This window comes from Bos javanicus, chromosome 4, assembly GCF_032452875.1.
Source record: "Bos javanicus breed banteng chromosome 4, ARS-OSU_banteng_1.0, whole genome shotgun sequence".
NCBI classification, from domain to species: domain Eukaryota; kingdom Metazoa; phylum Chordata; class Mammalia; order Artiodactyla; family Bovidae; genus Bos; species Bos javanicus.
In genome coordinates this window covers 21,018,250-21,038,907 of record NC_083871.1, presented here as the reverse complement: position 1 = coordinate 21,038,907, position 20,658 = coordinate 21,018,250, and the positions used below count along the sequence as shown (strand labels likewise).

Genomic DNA, 20,658 nt, shown 5'->3' with positions numbered 1-20,658 from the left:
CAGGCTTCAACCAGACTGCCTAAAATGTGTTGTGGAACCAAACTGTGCCTAAACTCTAAACATTACAGCAACTCCATGAACTCTTCTGTGCATTGCTGATGTATTTAAGGGTTTGGTTTTAATTGATCTTGTTTAGTTAAAAAATTCTAGTGTTTATTGCTATCATCAGCTCACTCAGCAAAACAGGAGCTATAGAGGGGAATGCCCTTTCAAAATTATTATATCTTAGAAATAAATTATATTTTAACATGATTGCTTTACATGTTTTCTTACACCAGTTACAACCTGAGCACTATATCTGAAGATGGGAATGAATACCAGTTGAGGATAGAGAGCACAGTTCCTATTGTTTGTCCTACTGGATTCAGTGAGCTTGATCAGGAGTGCAAAATCTCATTAAAACTGACAACTGTTGATCAAGGTAATATGCTAAATCCATTTCATTATTATATTTCAAATACTAACCAGTCCTTTTTTCCCTTCAGGAAGTCACTGGAGTGCACTCATATAATTAATTATATTGCATGTTTACATCATTTTACAACTCAATCATGTTAATAATACTGGGCCAAATTTATGATTGCCAAAGCAATCTATATTGCAGTCCACATTTATCCCTCCAGGGCTCAAAGCACAAGTTAGGAAAAAAAGACAATAATAAACAGTCTCCACATTGTTATCTTTCTCTTCCTCCTCTTTTTTCTCTTTCTCCTTCTCCTCATCCTTCCACTTACTCTTCTCTTTGTTTTGTTTTCAGAGATTGAGGGACACACTGGTCTTTAAGATCTTCCAAGTCATCCCTAATGAGGAAGGTGTGATAAGTTATGCTAAAAGTTCAAGCTTATGTAACACAAATCTCATAATGCATTCTTCCCACTCTGCTCTCTAATGTAAGCTCATGTTTGAGATGTTTTGCTTTCAAATTCTTCCATTTGAATTACTGGTTATGGAGATTGTATGACACGGTCACATGCATGTCACTGTCACAGCCACAGAGAGAGCTGAAATTCCCCCTCAGAACAAGACAGACTAGGAGAGGACAAACTGTCTATAGCAGTGACTGGGTTGATTGGGTTCTTTGTTTTTCCCTTAAGCCTCTGATATAGGGACCAATCAAGTAAAATATAAATAAAATAATTTTCAAGAGAGATTACAACTCTGTTCATATATTAATACCTTTTTCACCATAGGGCATACAATTTTATTTAGTAAATACACCAAGTGCAATGTATCTAGGTCTTCACATCTGTATTACGCTTAATTAAATCAGAGAAACAAAAGGATAAAAATGCTAAGAGAGATTGCCTTATAGGAAGTACTCACCCAGAAAAAGAGACAACTACAGAGATAGAAAAAAGAATCAAAAGAAGCTATCCCAACATGCTTGACACTCAACAGGCTTAGGTAACACCCAACTATTCCCTCGGATTTCAGGAGCAACATAAGCAATACTTTATTTTTAAATACAACCCAGGATATGAAATTAAACCCTCTCTCTCAGGCTGTTTGACATGTCTACCTCAAGCTATTTGCTTATTGTGTATTTTTGCATAATATGCAAATTTTACTAAAGTTTATGGGGAATAATAGGAAGAGGGTGATGTTATTGACATCTTCCAAAATTGTGTTAGGCAAAGATTTCCTTCCAAGTGTAAAGTATATTTGCTTGCTCTAAATTCTTTCAACATGATAAGCACTGCTAAAATAATACAAAAACAGCCTAAATATATTCCTACATTTTAGAAGTTTATCTGTTATTTGTCAATTAAAAACAATTTCCTTTTTTTCTGGATAAAATTTATTTCATCCTGATATTCTTCATCTCATCTTCTTTAAGTATATTTTCATTATATCTCTACTCCTATAGAGCAGAAGTTGGTGTCTCCTACCATATTTCTGGGCTTTGCAGGTAGAGCTAGTGGTAATGAACTGGCCTGCCAATGCAGGAGACTTAAGAGAGCTGGGTTCGATCTCTGGGTTAGGAGGATCCCCTGGAGGAGGAAGTGGCAACCCATTCTAGTATTGTTGCCTAGAGAATCCCATGGACTGAGGAGCCTGGTGGGCTACAGTCCATAGCGTTGCCAAGAGTCAAACATGGTTGCGTCTCTGAGCACACACATGCACTGTATTTCTAGAAAGACCCCACTGCTTTTTCACAGTCTTAAAAAGAACAGTACTTGGCCCTCATATCATAGACTAGGGGGAATTATGTCTGTGGTTCTATCTAAGCAAGATATATTTCATATTCACCTTAGGGAGATGGCTAAGAGTTTAGATGTTTCTGTTATTATGTATATGGGAAAAGTATATATTCCTAGGGAAACAAAATGTATGAAGAGAAAAATTTTTCAGGAACTTAGAATCCATGCAGTGAGCCTATCTCAGATGGACTTTTGGTGGACTCTATCCATTTTGTTTAGTTATACAAATTTCTAGAGTTCCTTCCTCCTCTTTTCTTTCCAACTTATTTCTGTGTGTGTTTTTTGTTCCAAGGCAAAAAGCACCTCAAGGTTCTGAATATACTGGGACATTTGGAAGGTGAAAAGAGACTGAGGATTTATTTCTGGTGTGGAATTACTTAGTTTTGATTTTTCTGTTTTTTAAAATGATGAACTCTGTATCAATAATTAAATCTGCTTGGTGAACTCTATTTCAGTAATCATTGCTATCCCTCAACAATGGATAGATAGAATATAAGTTCAAGCCCTAAGATTTATCTGTACCCAAGGCCTAAAAGAATTAGAAAGAAAAAATTAATGATGTTTCATAGTGTTAGAATTACATTGTTTTCTTTACAGAAACAAAAATAAATTTTATATTGCTTCTAAATTATTTCCAAGAGCATATGAATTTATAACCTATGAAAAATAGTAATATGTATGTATATATGTTTACACACATGTTGATTAACTATTTGTAAAGATCAGGTAGAGTTCAATAGCTTTGGTTTATTCAGACAGAAATTACCAATATATTTTTAAGTAAGAGGAAATAATTTAAGAATAAATTCTGAATTCACTGTTCTATGTTATTATGGATTTTGGTTGGTAGTTTCTCTTAGGAAAATTTTCTGTGTATTTTTTTCACTAAAATAGGTACAGAACAGCTAGGCTTAAATTTGGCCCTGTCTTCCCGTCGCGTGGACCTTCGTCGGACGTCATCCTGTGCTAACGGAACCTGCAGCCACGCTTTTGTCTACTATACTGCAGTTACACGTTTTTCACAAGATGGGAATAGAGTCACAAATATTGTAGTAGAACCTATAGTTCATGAGAATTTCCTGTGGAACAGCTATATTCCAGACAGCATCCAGGTTTACAAATTATAAAAACCTTTTTATAAACTAAGCTTTAAAAATATATGTATTTTATCACTATACCTTATAAACTTTTTATCTCAAAATTATTTAATGAGCTATTTCAGTTTTTAAATGATTCCTACCTTAATAACTATGATAAAACAGTAGCTAATTAAAAATTCACTGTTTGTTAGAAAATGTATTGTATATCTCTAAATAACAATTAATAGTAATATTTAGGGAAAATTTCTTTGCTTTTAAGATCAGAGTGAAAGATGTCCCAACTGCTTACTGCTATTCATTTACTGATCCACATATAATCACCTTTGATGGCAGGTAGGTTCCTGAAAGCTTTCTCCTTTGGTAGTTTGTGTTTTTCTTGGATTTTGTTGCTTTGTTTTAAACATTATACTATTTTTTTTTCTTAGTCCTCTTCACTGAAGGATTAAAAAGGAAGGCATGTATGGACATCACGGTTTTGTTTCTAAATATTTGTTCATGTGAAATGTTTTTTGCCCTAAAATCTAGTTCTTTTTAAATATACAGAATAATTGTGAAGCTGAGTTTGTAAAAGTGAAGATTCTTATAAATACAGTAATTTTAGCTTGACCATTTACTTATCATAATGATTAAATTATCTATTCTAGAGATATGTACTGTATCACATTTCTACATGATATTGAAATAATAATATTGAATGTTTAGGTAAGATGATTAAGCTAACACATATAATTATTTTAAAAATTAACCACTTCTAATTCATTGCAAGAATACTCAGGGGAAAAACTGTTGTAGCTATCATGAATATCTGGATGTCTGCCTTTGGAACTTAAACTGAGCAAAATGACCCAACAGTAACCTAAACTAGCTTGCTATTAATACCTGAATAGAAGGATTTAAACTCAGTTATACTGTTTTGGGAAATACATGATTTTAAGATGTTGCTAAAGAAATAATAAGAATACCTCTTCATTGAGTCATAATATTCTTTGTGATAGAAGGTCATTTCTTCTTTAAAAAATTATAATGTGATCATTGTTAATAAAATTATTTAATATCAGCAAGAACATGTAGAGCCCCTCACCAATAACAAGTGAAATTCCAAAAGTCTGAAAAGGTATTGAAAGGTTGTAGGCGGTAACCCACATACAACAATCTTTTATGATTATAATTAAATTAAATTAAATTCTTTATGATTATAGCTAAACTTAGAAGCTTTAGTGGAAAAACCTGGAGAAAGCATAGTGGCTATTAATTTAATTTGTTATCATTCAACAATATTAACCATGTAACAACTAAGTGGCAAACCACACTCTTAAGTGCTGGAGTATGGCAGTGCACAAACAGACAAACGTCCCCTAGCCTCCTGAGGCTTACGTTTGTATGGGTGGAGAGAGACACACGACAAAGTATGTAGTGTATCTGAGGGGAAAGAAAGCAGTGTCACAAAGAGAAGGCTGAAAGTGGGGACTGACTGAAGCGATGACACAGAAGAAAAATGCACTGAGAGAGATTTGGGTGTTTATTACTACCTTGTTTCATTTAGTAATCTACAAATAATTGTTGTGATGTATAAAGCTATTAGAATACAGATTTTCCATTCTTGCATCAAAATATATTGAATGCATATAAATACATTTAATATGTATATTTAGTTTATAACATACTGTTGTGATATTTTATACCAATTCTTAATGCAATTGACTTCTGTTAATGATAGGATATATGATAACTTCAAGACTGGAACATTTGTGCTTTATAAGAGTATGTCACGTGATTTTGAAGTCCATGTACGTCAGTGGGACTGTGGAAGCTTTCACTATCCTGTGTCATGTAACTGCGGCTTTGTTGCCAAAGAAGAAGGTGATGTAGTTACTTTCGATATGTGCAGTGGTCAGCTACATGAATCACAGCCATATTTATTTGCAAAGAGCCAAGATGTAATCAGCAATATCAAGATAAGTGAATCTTAGGAAGAAAAGTCATAGTATGTATGATTCTTCACTGTTAAAAGTATTTTTTGTTTTTTTCTACTGATTTTGGATTCAAATCTGAATTTCATCTATATTAAATTAGGTGCCATTATTTTCCAATGTTAATTTTTTTAAGAAAATAACTTACCAATTAACACTGATCTCAGAATACATTTTTTTTCACTTACCACACAAATAGACACAACAAAGTTCAAACTGTCAAATCTAAGTGCCTTATTTTAAGATTTCAGTATGATAACAATGGATTATTCATAAAAAATATTTTTATAACATCCAGTAAACAGTATATTAGGCAGAGATGAAATACATAATTAAGAATAAATATTTACGAGTAACTATTTTTGAAATGAATACAGATGATTCTGCTTCAGGAATAAACTGATAGATACATGAAAGAGATTAGAAAATCAAGAAATAGACCTAATGTTATATATTTTAAAATACTACTTAATATCTGTGAACTGATTATTTGTATTTTAAGGTCACCTTCCCTTCATCTTCCAAAAAAGTAAATTCCAGGTGAATGAAATTTAAAATTTAAATCAAAGTAGTAGAAGTTGCCAGGTCCAGCACAGCAGGTGAGAAAGACCTGAAACGGGGGCAAGCACCATAATGAAAAAACAGACCCATATAATTTGGCAAGTGGGGAGTCAGAGAGCCATCCTGCTGTCCATGGCAGGAAGACAAAATGGCTCCTTCCAGCCCTCACTTTTATTGGCAGAAGTCACATGAGATCATTAGGGAATAGCTATACTGGGAAGTTTGATTAGCGCAGGCTCTGCTGTTGATCAGGAATACAGGAATAACTTGTTTTGTTTCCATGGAGACGGACACAGGGGTAGGCAGTGAAGCGGAAGAGAGAGCTCTTCCTGACCCAAGAATGTCAGGTTAGCATGCTTACTAGGACAATCACGAGGGCGCGGTTTGCCGCACCCTTGAGTCATGGGGCAGGTTCTGGTCTCTACTCTGCCAGGCTGCAACAGAAAGTTTAAGTAAATGTTTTTATAGCATTGAGATGAGTAAGAATTTTTAACATAGCTTTATATATTTGAATTGTCATTAAAAACCAAAATGCAAATCAAAAAGGGAAAATACTGTTACATATAAAGCATAGTTAATATAGAAAGCACTCATACATCACTAATATAGTCAGCACTCCAATTAAAATGAGAAAACAATATAAATAGGCAATTCACAAAGAAATAAAACTGACTAATATACCCAGAAGTACAAATAATCAACAAAAATATGAAAATGTCAACCTCATTAGTTTATCAAAGAAATGAAGATCAAACACCTCTCATGCAAGACCAAGTGTAGACCATGTAGTTACAGACTTTCCAGAGAACATATGTATTATTCATATATTATGATCTGAACCTGTGCATGCCACTTTTTCAGGAAATTTTAGTTCTGAAAATTTGTCAAAGTAAAATAATCAAAGATGTGCAGAACCCTAGTGATACTCATTATATTTTTCCAAGAGGGAAAAAGTACAATTAATCAGTGATGAATAAACCATTTAACCAAAACCCTAAATATAATGCTGTCACATAATAGAACATTTTGTACTCATGAAAATTTTGGAGTAAATGTGGATTTATTGACAGGTGAAGAAGATATTAATGAAATGTAGGAGAGGTTTACAAAGCACTTGCATTAAGATATACTAGCTACCTCAGATTGAGTAGTACTGTAAAATTTGTTTGCTTTTGTATTTTTCTGCAGTGAACATTTAACTGATTTCATACAAAGGAGAAAAGCTCTGTTTTTAAATTTAAAAGTTTAAAAGGGAAGGAGAGTCAGACGAATAAAACACAGGTGGTGTGTTTTCAGTGATCTTCAACACAGACACCAAAGCGCCTGACCTGGGAGAGGGCTGAACCTCCTGTGAGGAGGCTCATGGATGACATAGGCTTTTAAGATGATTCAAGAAACCCCCTTGCTCCCATTCCCAGTTGCCCAAGCAACTTTCTGGTACAATTTGGCTTCTTATTCTATTTACCTACTGACTGCAAGAGAATACTGATTACCCACAGGAATCTGTTCTCTTCTGGAATTATATTTATCTGTGTAAATTAATTACTTGGCAGTCTAGCTCTACATGAAATAATTATTATCAGAGATATTATTTTGGAAACATTATCCTCAACATTTCTAGCTGTTTTAATTGTATAAAATATTTGCTTTAGTGTAAATTATTTAACAAAAGGAGCATAAACAAAATATCTCAGTGAAAGGATCAATATGGAGATTAAACTTCAATATATAAAATATATAAAGATAAAACTTTATATTTTGCTCATTTTACTAATATGCTTAGTTTTTTTTCTAATCTGTCTAAATGGTACTCATTATTTTGTCCCAGTAAATTAGAGGAAGACATTAGAAAGTCAGTTTGATTCTCATAATCATTAAACCAATAACTCCTGATTTTCCTCCTACCACCACCAACCTGCTCTTTTCCATCTCAGTAAATGCAAACTTCTTTCCTCAATTGTTCATGTTAAAAACTCATAGTCACTTTGACTTTTCTTTTTATATCAAGCCTCATGTTTGATCCATCAGAAGCAAATTCACCTCTAGTATCAAAGAATTTTATCTCTTTCCCTGCTACCAACTTAGTCCAAGCCACCATTATCTCTCCCTTAATTATTTTAGATTCTCTTAAAGTTTATTCTCCATGCAGTGATTCCTTTGAAATGTAAGTCAGACTGTACTATTCCTCTGCTTAAATCCCTTTGTTGGCTCTTCATCACTTTCAGAGTAAAATTGGCAGGCCCTACTATAGCTTAGAAGACTGTGTATAATCTGAGACTCCTCTCTCACTGAACTCATCCACCATTCCTCCATAGGTCATTACTTTCCAGTGTTCTCTAGTGGACGCTTTACTGTTCCTAATCAAGGCCAGCCTGCTTCTCCCTCAGGACCTTTGGACTTATCACTCCCTCTCACTGACACATTCTTCCACATATCTTCATGACTGACTTACTTGTCTTTTCTATTCAAATATCATATTATCATATAAAATCCTTCCATGGTCATTCTAAATAAAATAGTTTTTCCTCACACAACCCCATAGAATTTATCTCCCTTAATGCATTAATAGTTAATATACATTTTCTCCATTGTCTTGAAAATATACTTTTTCTCCACTGTCTTATGGGATACACTTCATATTTATTTTTTCTTTTTTGTCCTCTCATAATAGAATGTAAGTATCAGGAAGGCCAAGACTATTTTGTTCATGATTATATCTCCAACATCCAGAAGGGAAAGAGACACGTGTACCCCAATGTTCATCGCAGCACTGTTTATAATAGCCAAGACATGGAAGCAACCTAGATGTCCATCAGCAGATGAATGGATAAGAAAGCTGTGGTACATATACACAATGGAGTATTACTCAGCCATTAAAAAGAATACATTTGAATCAGTTCTAATTAGGTGGATGAAACTGGAGCCTATTATACAGAGTGAAGTAAGCCAGAAGGAAAAACATAAATACAGTATACTAACGAATATATATGGAATTTAGAAAGATGGTAACAATAACCCTGTGTACGAGACAGCAAAAGAGACACTGATGTATAGAACAGTCTTATGGACTCTGTGGGAGAGGGAGAGGGTGGGAAGATTTGGGAGAATGGCAATGAAACATGTAAAATATCATGTAGGAAACGAGTTGCCAGTCCAGGTTCGATGCATGATGCTGGATGCTTGGGGCTGGTGCACTGGGACGGCCCAGAGGGATGGTATGGGGAGGGAGGAGGGAGGAGGGTTCGGGATGGGGAGCACATGTATACCTGTGGCGGATTCATTTTGATATTTGGCAAAACTAATACAATTATGTAAAGTTTAAAAATAAAATAAAATTAGAGAAAAAAAAAAAGTTTCAAAAAAAAACAAACAAACAAAAAAAAGAATAACAGCAGAAAAATAGAAGTTGCTGTGTAAACATCTGAATATATAAAAGAATATTATTTTTCTAAATTTTCATAAATATTTTAGAACTCTAAATACAAATAGCAGGATTTTTATATCCTATTGCTTTTAAAGTTATATTCACGTAGATCTTGACAGTTCTTAAAGGATTCAATGACTTTATGCATTTATCTATTTTAATAGATAATGCATTTATCTATTTTAACCACTAGATCTTACTGATAGAGATAATGAATAATCTTGCCATGACCAGAAGGAGAGAAATACCATAAGAAGGTCATCTGACTCTGACTGATAAAGAAATTATTTTCTCCTACGACTGAGAAGTATACCTAAGATTATGGTATTAAGTATGACAGCAATAATACATAAAAATAGCAACAATACTGGGACAACAGCATGCACAAAATTTGATAATTCTTTCCTAAAATTTATGTTAAGAATTGTTTTTTAATTTAATACATTGCATTGCTAAATACATTATCTTATTACAAGGGCATTTTTTCATAACCTATTTTTATAAGAGCATTTTTTCTGTAACGTGTCTCTATGACATAAACCAAATGGCAAAAGCAAAACATACACAAGGTGGCAGTAATTTGTTAATACTTGTATTATTTGGTATCAAATATTATTAAAATATTAATTAAACCTGTATAATTGGGCACTGATAATATCTGTAATGCTATTTCTATTGGCTGAATAGTAGGTAGTACTTCTTTTAATACTAGATTACTGTTAACATGTAACTGTTTAATTAATGTGCTAAATAATATTGGGGATAGACTTTAAAATATTATTTTACATATGCTTTTAATTTTGGCCTTGAAAATAATTTTTTTTGGAGTTAAAGAAAATATGTTCTATTTTTTTAATCATTTTTTTCTGAAGACAAGGTTCCTGAGATTATAGAACTTGAGAATGCTGGATTCTGTAATATTTGAAAATATAACTGTGTGATGGTGAGAGTTTTTGGTCAAGGCTTCAAAGAATCACCTTCAATTAAATGTGAAGTTACTAAACTGAAGGTATGTTAATTATAATGTCAAAAACAATTAAGTTCATGAGTTATTCAGGTTAATTTTCTTTAGTTTGGAGTATCAATTAGCAACATAATCTCAAAGGATGTCATATCCTCAGAGAGCTGAACAGGAAAACTGTTAAGTTGCTTAACCATAAAGCTTCTCCTGTTTTTTATCATTTTTATTGAGGCATTAGCTCACTATTTCAGTCTCAATAAAAAATTAAAATAATATCAAATGATATCGGCGTCTTTATTGAAATGTAAAAACACAAAGAATGGAGGTCATTTTAATCGAAGACACTTTGTTTAAATTACAGGATTTAGAGATATGAACAATTTCCTTTTGCAAACCAAAAAGTTAGGAATAATTGTGCTCATCCTTTATATTTCCCTTAATATGGATTTCATATGGGAAAATTGCAAAAAAAAAAGTGTTTTTCTTTCTTGAAGCCACATAAGACAGACATGGTCACTCAGTTTTAATATTAGTGCATCAAATTATACTTTATTTTTGATGATATTTATATGATCTTCCTTTTATTTGTGGAATTTTAAGGAGCATTTTAAATTTAGAAAGTACTTATTATGTTGGGTAAGCTAGAAGCTTACAATAGTAAAACATAATTTAGCATTTTTTTTTACTTTTCTCTCAATTCATTCTGAGATGAGAATTTAAGGAGGAAATAACTTTTGTATGTGTCTTTGTCAAATAGTTATATGTAAGAGTTATGCTTATTGCAAGATTTTGAGTAGAGCCTTTCCAAATGAGCCATGAAATATTTTAACCTCAGTGAAATAATAAGACATGTAATAGAAAATGTAATATATATTATTTCATTCACTTTAGTGTTGCTCACGAAAGTTGTCATTATATTGTTCTTGGCAGAATAAACCACATGTTATCACCACATCATACCACATCACATCAAATGTGATCATCACAGTCCAATTAAGTGATCTGATGAGAGAATTTTATAGGTTTATATTCTCTTGGAAAGTACATTTTGTTCTTTCAGATATACTTTTTACTGTGATACTTCTTCTCATACTACTTCCCTCCTTCAAATATCTGATAAAGAGTATACTCTGGAATTCTCTAACTCTATACAGAACTATAGGAAAATATATATATATAATATATATATATATTAACAAGAATCAAAATTACATACATTAACTATTTTCTTTCTCACACTGTTTAGAATATTTATGTATTTTATTTGTAATACTGTTGGATTTCTTTTTATAGTATTTGTATTCCACTTTGAATTTCCTTCACACTCTGGTTGATTTTAGTTATATACTTATTTGGAAGGTATGTGATATATTATCGTGGTTCTAATAGTTGATGCCATACAAAAGGTATACACTGCAGAGAAGTGTCACTTTCTTCTCATCCTTGTGTTCCTCTCCCCATTGCTCCTTCTTTCCATCCTGTTCCCATCCATTTTCCAAAAGTATCCATTGTTTTCTTAGTTTATTCTTATTGTATTTCTTTTGCACAGAGGAGAATGTAAATTTCTTTTTTCCTATGAATGGTAGCATAATACAGATGTTCTTTTTTACTTTTGCAGTAGTCATTTTTAACAAGTTTTTGTCTAGAGCTCCATCCACCCAGTCATTTTCTTCATTCACCCTAAAAGCATCTAGGACTTTACAGAATCCAATTTTTAAGAACTGGATCACTTAAGTGATCCAGAATTAAGAATCCCGTCACTTACTGATAGGATTAAACTTAAGTTGCTATCCTAGAAACCAATGACCCTTCATGATCCAGCTATTGTCTGTTTTTCCAGGTGTGAACTCCTGTACTCTAGGAAAATCCCATGCTTTTTTCTGCATTACTGTTTTTTCACATGGTATCCCCCTCCAGGCTTCCTAAATTGCACTCATCTATTTCTGCTCCCAGTATCCAAAAGGCAGTCTCCTTTTTCACTTTCAAGAGAAGTGCTGTTCCTTTTTTGAAGCCTTCCTTGACCACCCTAGTTAGACTTAGCGGCTTCTTTCTCTCATTACACCTTATTTGAATCTTGGTTATAACAATAAGAAAGTATTTTGTTTTTCTTTCCTCTGTGATCTCTTTCTTTTAGAATATTCTCATTCCATCAACAGTGTAAGAGGGTTCCCTTTTCTCCACACCCTCTCCAGCATTTATTATTTGTAGACTTTCGGATCGCAGCCATTCTGACTGGTGTGAAATGGTACCTCATAGTGGTTTTGATTTGCATTTCTCTGATAATGAGTGATGTTGAGCATCTTTTCATGTGTTTGTTAGCCATCTGTATGTCTTTTTTGGAGAAATGTCTATTTAGTTCTTTGGCCCATTTTTTGATTGGGTCGTTTATTTTTCTGGAGTTGAGCTGTAGGAGTTGCTTGTATATTTTTGAGATTAGTTGTTTGTATGGGGAGGGAGGAGGGAGGAGGGTTCGGGATGGGGAACACATGTATACCTGTGGCGGATTCATTTTGATATTTGGCAAAACTAATATAATTATGTAAAGTTTAAAAATAAAATAAAATTGGACGAATAAAAAAATAAATAAATGAAATTCCAAAAAAAAAAAAAAAAGAATATTCTCATTCCATATGAAAGAAAGTGAGTGTTAGTCACTTAGTTGTGTCTGACTCTTTGTGACTCTATGGACTGTAGCCCACCAGGTCCATGGGATTTTCCAGGCAAGAATACTGGAGTGGGTTGCCATTCCCTTCCCCAGGGATCCAACCCAGGTCTCCTGCATTCAGGCAGACTCTTTACCGTCTGAGCCACTAGGGATTCCATACAGATACTCACAAAATATTGTTGAATGGAAAAGAAAGAGAACCCTGTTTATTCTTCATTTGGAGTAGGCTTTCTAAACAGAAGAGTGGAAATAACCCCTGTATTCCTGGTCATTGCCTGGAGTCTTGTTTCAACACCCAAAACCAAAACAAGAGTCCATACATCCATCTAAGTGTCAATATCATGACTACCCTCTGATGATTGTTGTCATCCCCCTCTGCTGGAAGGGAATCACTGATTTATCTGCTAGGCCAGACTGTACACAGTCCCTTAAACATGGAGATGTGTTATGGGGCTCACTCTTTCAGCAAGATAGCTTCTGCTAGCCATAGACTAGTATGTTCTTGCTTTTTTTTCCCTGCTGACCTGTAATATTGAAACATCAGTATACTCCTATTTCTGAGCCCTTAAAAACATTCCAAGGCATAAACTTTTTAAATATCTGAACCTAAATTTTAGTAATAAAATATATCCTTTTTCTGTGTTGTTATGTAGCCAGAACGTTATTCTTGCTTTACTTCTTTAGATACCAATGCAATTCAATACTGAAAAATAGTATTTAAAGTTTAAGTATGATATGACGTTGAGTTATTAAATGTGGTGAATTGGTTAGAATATATTTAGTTTTAAGTTACATAAATTGAACTAGCTTGAGCAAAATGATATTATGAGGAAAATGCATTTTTCACAAAACCCCAATAGGAACCTGACTGCTGAATTCTCGGGAAAAAAAGAATTAAACTTGGGACTTAAACACCATGAAGACTCAGTTTGTCTGCATTTGTATGTGTGTGTGTATCTGTCATGGTCCTGCTTGTCTCTGTTTGTGAGCTTCATTTTTCCCTTTCACTAGGTATTACCTTTCTCCAAGTGTGATAAACATGGCCATCAACAGCTCCATAGCTTTTTATCTTGTAACTCAAGCCTCCAGGCTGGCTTAACATCCTCTATGGTACGAAGTTAAAACATCTGAAATAAGCATTGGCATAGCTTTGGTCTACCTACGGACCAGTCAGATGTAGTCAAGGGAGGTGGGTCATGTAAGAAAATGAGAAGCCCTTTGAAAACCATGTATATGGAGGCAGAAAGGGCAGTTTCAAGTAGAAGATGGGGTCAAGAGAAGTGAAGGATTTTCTGGGTAGAAAACCAGTCTGCTATGTATCAACTACATAGTCAAAAATGTTTCTTCTTGCTACAAAAGTCATTACTTGGGATCCATTATTTATGGCTAATATTGGTAACTTATTTGATTTGAACCCACAAGAAGTGTGTGAGTCATTAAAAGCAATTTATATCAAATTAGGATGCATATGTATTCTGAATAAAACTGTCAATGTCAGTTTTCTTTCTTTATTATGCATTCCATTATACCAGGCACATATTTTAAAATTAATATTTTGGTTATATGTGACTCACTGGCAAAGCATTTCTATGATCTAACAGAGGTTAATTGATTTTTCATTACGCTTTCAGTTTAATAGCAGTAAATGGGTCCTTGAAGAGGCCCTCTACACATACACTGTTTTTCAAAACAGCAGGACTGTTGATTATCAGTTGCCCGCTGATGTTCAGCAGTCTAGTACCATAGATATAATGAGTGATAAACCAATCATGAAGTGGCAAATAAAGGTAAAAAAGAAAAGATATCCTCATATTTATAAATAAAATATTTATGTATTAAAATTTCATAATGAATTTATAATATTATACTTAGAACAAATTATCTGATTATAGAACTACATATATCTTGCAGGTATCTAACAATAGTTATAGGTTCAGTAATCCCAAAATAATGATCATATATGATGGAGCTTGTCAAGTTAGTGGTCTCTATGAAAAGGACTTGTGTACTAGATCAGATCAGATCGGTCGCTCAGTCATGTCTGACTCTTTGCGACCCCATGAATCGCAGCACGCCAGGCCTTCCTGTCCATCACCAACTCCCGGGTTCACTCAGATTCACGTCCATCGAGTCAGTGATGCCATCCAGCCATCTCATCCTCTGTCGTCCCCTTCTCCTCTTGCCCCCAATCCCTCCCAGCATCAGAGTCTTTTCCAATGAGTCAACTCTTCGCATGAGGTGGCCAAAGTACTGGAGTTTCAGCTTTAGCATCATTCCTTCCAAAGAAATCCCAGGGCTGATCTCCTTCAGAATGGACCAGTTGGATCTCCTTGCAGTCCAAGGGACTCTCAAGAGTCTTCTCCAACACCACAGTTCAAAAGCATCAATTCTTTGGCGCTCAGCCTTCTTCACAGTCCAACTCTCACATCCATACATGACCACAGGAAAAACCATAGCCTTGACTAGACAGATCTTTGTTGGCAAAGTAATGTCTCTGCTTTTGAATATGCTATCTAGGTTGGTCATAACTTTTCTTCCAAAGAGTAAGCTTCTTTTCATTTCATGGCTGCAGTCACCATCTGCAGTGATTTTGGAGCCCAGAAAAATAAAGTCTGACACTGTTTCCACTGTTTCCCCATCTATTTCCCATGAAGCGGTGGGACCGGATGCCATGATCTTCGTTTTCTGCATGTTGAGCTTTAAGGCAATTTTTTCACTCTCCTCTTTCACTTTCATCAAGAGGCTTTTTAGTTCCTCTTCACTTTCTGCCATAAGGGTGGTGTCATCTGCATATCTGAGGTTATTGATATTTCTCCCGGCAATCTTGATTCCAGTTTGTGTTTCTTCCAGCTCAGTGTTTCTCATGATGTACTCTGCATATAAGTTAAATAAACAGGGTGACAACATACAGCCTTGATGAAATCCTTTTCCTATTTGGAACCTGTCTGTTGTTCCATGTCCAGTTCTAACTGTTGCTTCCTGACCTGCATACAGATTTCTCAAGAGGCAGGTCAGGTGGTCTGGTATTCCCATCTCTTTCAGAATTTTCCACAGTTTATTGTGATCTACACAGTCAAAGGCTTTGGCATAGTCAATAAAGCAGAAATAGATGTTTTTCTGGAACTGTCTTGCTTTTTCTATGATCCAGTGGATGTTGGCAATTTGATCTCTGGTTCCTCTGCCATTTCTAAAACCAGCTTGAACATCAGGAAGTTCACGGTTCACATATTGCTGAAGCCTGGCTTGGAGAATTTTGAGCGTTACTTTACTAGCGTGTGAGATGAGTGCAATTGTGCGGTAGTTTGAGTATTCTTTGGCATTGCCTTTCTTTGGGATTGGAATGAAAACTGACCTTTTCCAGTCCTGTGGCCACTGCTGAGTTTTCCAAATTTGCTGGCATATTGAATGCAGCACTTTCACAGCATCATCTTTAAGGATTTGAAATAGCTCAACTGGAATTCCATCACCTCCACTAGTTTTGTTCGTAGTGATGCTTTCTAAGGCCCACTTGACTTCACATTCAAGGATGTCTGGCTCTAGGTCAGTAATCACACCATCGTGATTATCTGGGTTGTTAAGATCTTTTTTTGTACAGTTCTTCTGTGTATTCTTGCCATCTCTTCTTCATATCTTCTGCTTCTGTTAGGTCCATACCATTTTTGTCCTTTAACGAGCTCATCTTTTCATGAAATATTCCTTTGGTATCTCTGATTTTGTTGAAGAGATCCCTAGTCTTTCCCAGTCTGTTGTTTTCTTCTATTTCTTTGCATTGATCGCTGACGAAGGCTTTCTTGCTATTCTTTGGAACTCTGCATTCAGATGTTTATATCTTTCCTTTTCTCCTTTGCTCATTGCTACTCTTCTGTTCACAGCTATTTGTAAGGCCTCCCCAGACAGCCATTTTGCTTTTTTGCATTTCTTTTCTATAGGAATGGTCTTGATCCCTGTCTCTTGTACAATGTCACGAACCTCAGTCCATAGTTCATCAGGCACTCTATCTATCAGATCTAGGCCCTTAAATCTATTTCTCACTTCCACTGTATAATCATAAGGGATTTGATTTAGGTCATACCTGAATGGTCTAGTGGTTTTCCCCTACTTTCTTCAATTTCAGTCTGAATTTGGCAATAAGGAGTTCGTGGTCTGAGCCACAGTCAGCTCCTGGTCTTGTTTTTGCTGACTGTATAGAGCTTCTCCATCTTTGGCTGCAAAGACTATAATCAATCTGATTTCGGTGTTGACCATCTGGTGATGTCCATGTATAGAGTCTTCTCTTGTGTTTTGGAAGAGGGTGTTTGTTATGACCAGTGTATTTTCTTAGCAAAACTCTATTAGTCTTTGCCCTGCTTCATTCTGTATTCCAAGGCCAAATTTGCCTGTTACTCCAGGTGTTTCTTGACTTCCTACTTTTGCATTCCAGTCCCCTATAATGAAAAGGACATCTTTTTTGGGTGTTAGTTCTAAAAGGTCTTGTAGGTCTTCATAGAACCATTCAACTTCAGCTTCTTCAGCATTACTGGTTGGGGCATAGACTTGGATTACTGTGATATTGAATGGTTTGCCTTGGAAACGAACAGAGATCATACTGTCGTTTTTGAGATTGCATCCAAGTACTGCATTTTGGACTCTTTTGTTGACCATGATGGCCACTCCATTTCTTCTGAGGGATTCCTGCCCGCAGTGGTAGATATAATGGTCATATGAGTTAAATTCACCCATTCCAGTCCATTTCAGTTCGCTGATTCCTAGAATGTCGACATTCACTCTTGCCATCTCTTGTTTGACCACTTCCAATTTGCCTTGATTCATGGACCTAACATTCCAGGTTCCTATGAAATATTGCTCTTTACAGCATCAGACCTTGCTTCTGTCACCAGTCACATCCACAGCTGGGTATTGTTTTTGCTTTGGCTCCATCCCTTCATTCTTTCTGGAGTTATTTCTCCACTGATCTCCAGTAGCATATTGGGCACCTACTGACCTGGGGAGTTTCTCTTTCAGTATCCTATGATTTTGCCTTTTCATACTGTTCATGGGGTTCTCAAGGCAAGAATACTCAAGTGGTTTGCCATTCCCTTCTCCAGTGGACCACATTCTGTCAAATCTCTTCACCATGACCCGCCCATCTTGGATTGCCCCACGGGCATGGTTTAGTTTCATTGAGTTAGACAAGGCTGTGGTCCTAGTGTGATTAGATTGACTAGTTTTCTGTGAGTATGGTTTCAGTGTGTTTGACCTCTGATGCCCTCTTGCAACACCTACTGTCTTATTTGGGTTTCTCTTATCTTGGGCGTGCGGTATCTCTTCACGGCTGCTCCGGCAAAGTGCAGCCATTGCTCCTTATCTTGGATGAGGGGTATCTCCTCACCGCTGCCCTTCCTGACCTTCAATGTGGTATAGCTCCTCTAGGCCCTCCTGCGCCCGCGCAGCCATGGCTCCAGGTCACTCCTCTCGTTGCTGCCCCTGGTCTTGGGCGTGGGGGCGTGGGGTAGCTCCTCCCATCTGCTGCCCCTGGCCTCAGGCTTAGGGACGAGGGGTAGCTCCTCCCGGCCGCCTCCCCTGACCTCGGACGTGCAGTAGCTCCTCTCGGCTGTTCCCGTGCCATCGCAGTCTGGTACTCTCGGTCGCCTCCCCTGACCTCGGGCGTGGGGTAACTCCTCTTGGCCGCCGCCCTTTGGGCATGGGGTCCTCCCGGCTTCTGCCCCTGACCTCGGACGTGGCGCGCCCGTCGCAGCCACCTGCGCTATGCCGCGCCCGTTGCAGCCGCCAGGTATGTAACTTTTCCATTATTTTCACATTTGCATCATAGCTTTTTCATTTCCTGTGCTGCTGGAATATTAATGTAAGTTTTCACTTTCATATCACAAATACTAATAGAGAAAAGCCTTCTTCAAGGTTATTCAAGATTAAATCAAAATTGTTCTTCTGTCTATAACTCCTGTTAAAATGGCTGAGTTTCTGCCTTAAAAATTTTGAAGTGACAGGTTTACTCCTGAAACATCAAAACAAGAGGTTCAGGTTGAATTTTCTTTCCTACACACATTTTAAAAGTAGTAATAGTGATTTTCCAATAAAATGCTGCCTTATGGTTACTTTATCTTCTTTGTGGCAAATGACATGCATTTAGACAGAATTTGTAAAATGTGAAGGTAACACTTTCAAAGGGAGTTTCCTGTGGCCGCTAAGCTCATTGAACCATGCAAATATCTACCATTTAAGGGATAACAGAACAGCACAGCCTGAGCTGAAACTTCTCACCCATATCCTTTTTAATCTATATCCAGTCCACTAGGCTTATCAACAGGTTTCTTTTCTATGTCAGTTGCTGATTTAAGTGATACCATGTGTGTAATATCACCTGGCTCTTCAGAACTAAGAAGCATATAAAATAGTTTTCATGTATCTGTTGTTCGGTCACTAAGTCATGTCTGACTCTTTGTGCCCCCATAGACTGCAGCACGCCAGGCTTTCCTGTCCTTCACTATCTCCCAGAGTTTGCTCAAATTCATGTCCATTGAGTTGGTAATACTATAACCATTTCATCCTCTGCCTCCCTTTCCTCAGATTTTTAAAATTTTCTTCTTGAGATTAACAATCAGATCACATCAATAAGAAAGTTCTGTTTTTGAGAAGTTGTTTGATTTTCTTTCCCTCCAAATATTACATTTCCATATGTCCTGAAATAATTACTCTTCAAATGTTGTTATTCACAGTTGTTTTAACCTCTTGGGGCTATTTTGTTCTCATTTTTGTGCAGTGTTCCAAGTGATGTCAAGGAGATTTGGTAGAATGAGCAAGTTTATATATCCTGGACAAAATTTGATCTTCTTCCCAAGTTAAAAATGATTTCTACATTTATGATTACTTCTTTGCATGTCAGCATTTCTCTCCACTATTTGTGTAATAGCATCCATTATCAAGTATGGATGACTATGCCAGGGATCTAGTTTAGTCTTGCCATGTTCAAAGGACTAGTGGGCTCCTGGAGGAAGGGAGAATAACTATAAACCAATCTAATTCCTAGATATGCAGGGGAAAAGAGTCTGTTTTTATTTGTAAATAAAACACTTCCTGTGTGAGTTTAGCAGTAAAAAGAAAGAAAAGTGATGCTTTATTCCCATGTTATTTATAAATTTTCTTATTCCTTTCATATTGATCAGTTCCATTAACACATAGAGGAAATTATTTGTTTTCTAAGATGCATTTATGATCAGAATATACAAAAAAATGTTTTCTAAAGTGAAAAAAATGTTTGCTAATCAATACAGACTTATAAATTGCATTTGTTGGAATCATCAACATATATGTTGCTTTCTTTTATGTATTGTGTATTTTTTTTCCTAAACACTAACTAGTTGTATCTTGATTGGTGTTTTCCTTTTAAAAAATCTCCATTAGGAAAATGTTTGCATTATCAATGGACTCTGCTACATTGAAGGGGATAAAAATCCTACCAGCCCTTGTTCAATTTGTAGACCTAAAATTTCAAAATTTACATGGTCATTTTTAGAAAGTAAGTTATTCTTTTTAATCCAAATATTTAAAAACAATTTAAAATCATGGGTTACATAAATGTTTTTTTAAGATGAATACTGTGTAATTTAGGATTTTTCTTAATTGCATAATTTATTTTGCTGCAAGGAAATATAAGATGAAATGTTTTCATTATATATAATCTCTATGATTGAAGTACAATAGATATGGGATTTTTATTTTAATATGTAATAAAGAACACAAACCCAGCACTATTATTCTGTGACATTCTGAGCATAATAT

At 35.5% G+C, this 20,658-nt stretch overlaps 1 protein-coding gene across 1 annotated transcript in view; it reads left to right on the top strand.

Annotated features, from left to right (window-relative positions):
* Positions 1 to 20,658, top strand: part of VWDE (von Willebrand factor D and EGF domains) — a 98,474-nt gene that overhangs the window by 16,559 nt on the left and 61,257 nt on the right. Inside the window, 9 exon segments of the mRNA XM_061415369.1 lie at positions 276 to 421; positions 3,096 to 3,313; positions 3,561 to 3,634; positions 5,019 to 5,266; positions 7,954 to 7,994; positions 10,131 to 10,265; positions 14,514 to 14,669; positions 14,794 to 14,916; positions 20,281 to 20,445. Of these exon segments, the coding sequence (XP_061271353.1) occupies positions 276 to 421; positions 3,096 to 3,313; positions 3,561 to 3,634; positions 5,019 to 5,266; positions 7,954 to 7,994; positions 10,131 to 10,265; positions 14,514 to 14,669; positions 14,794 to 14,916; positions 20,281 to 20,445 (1,306 nt within the window).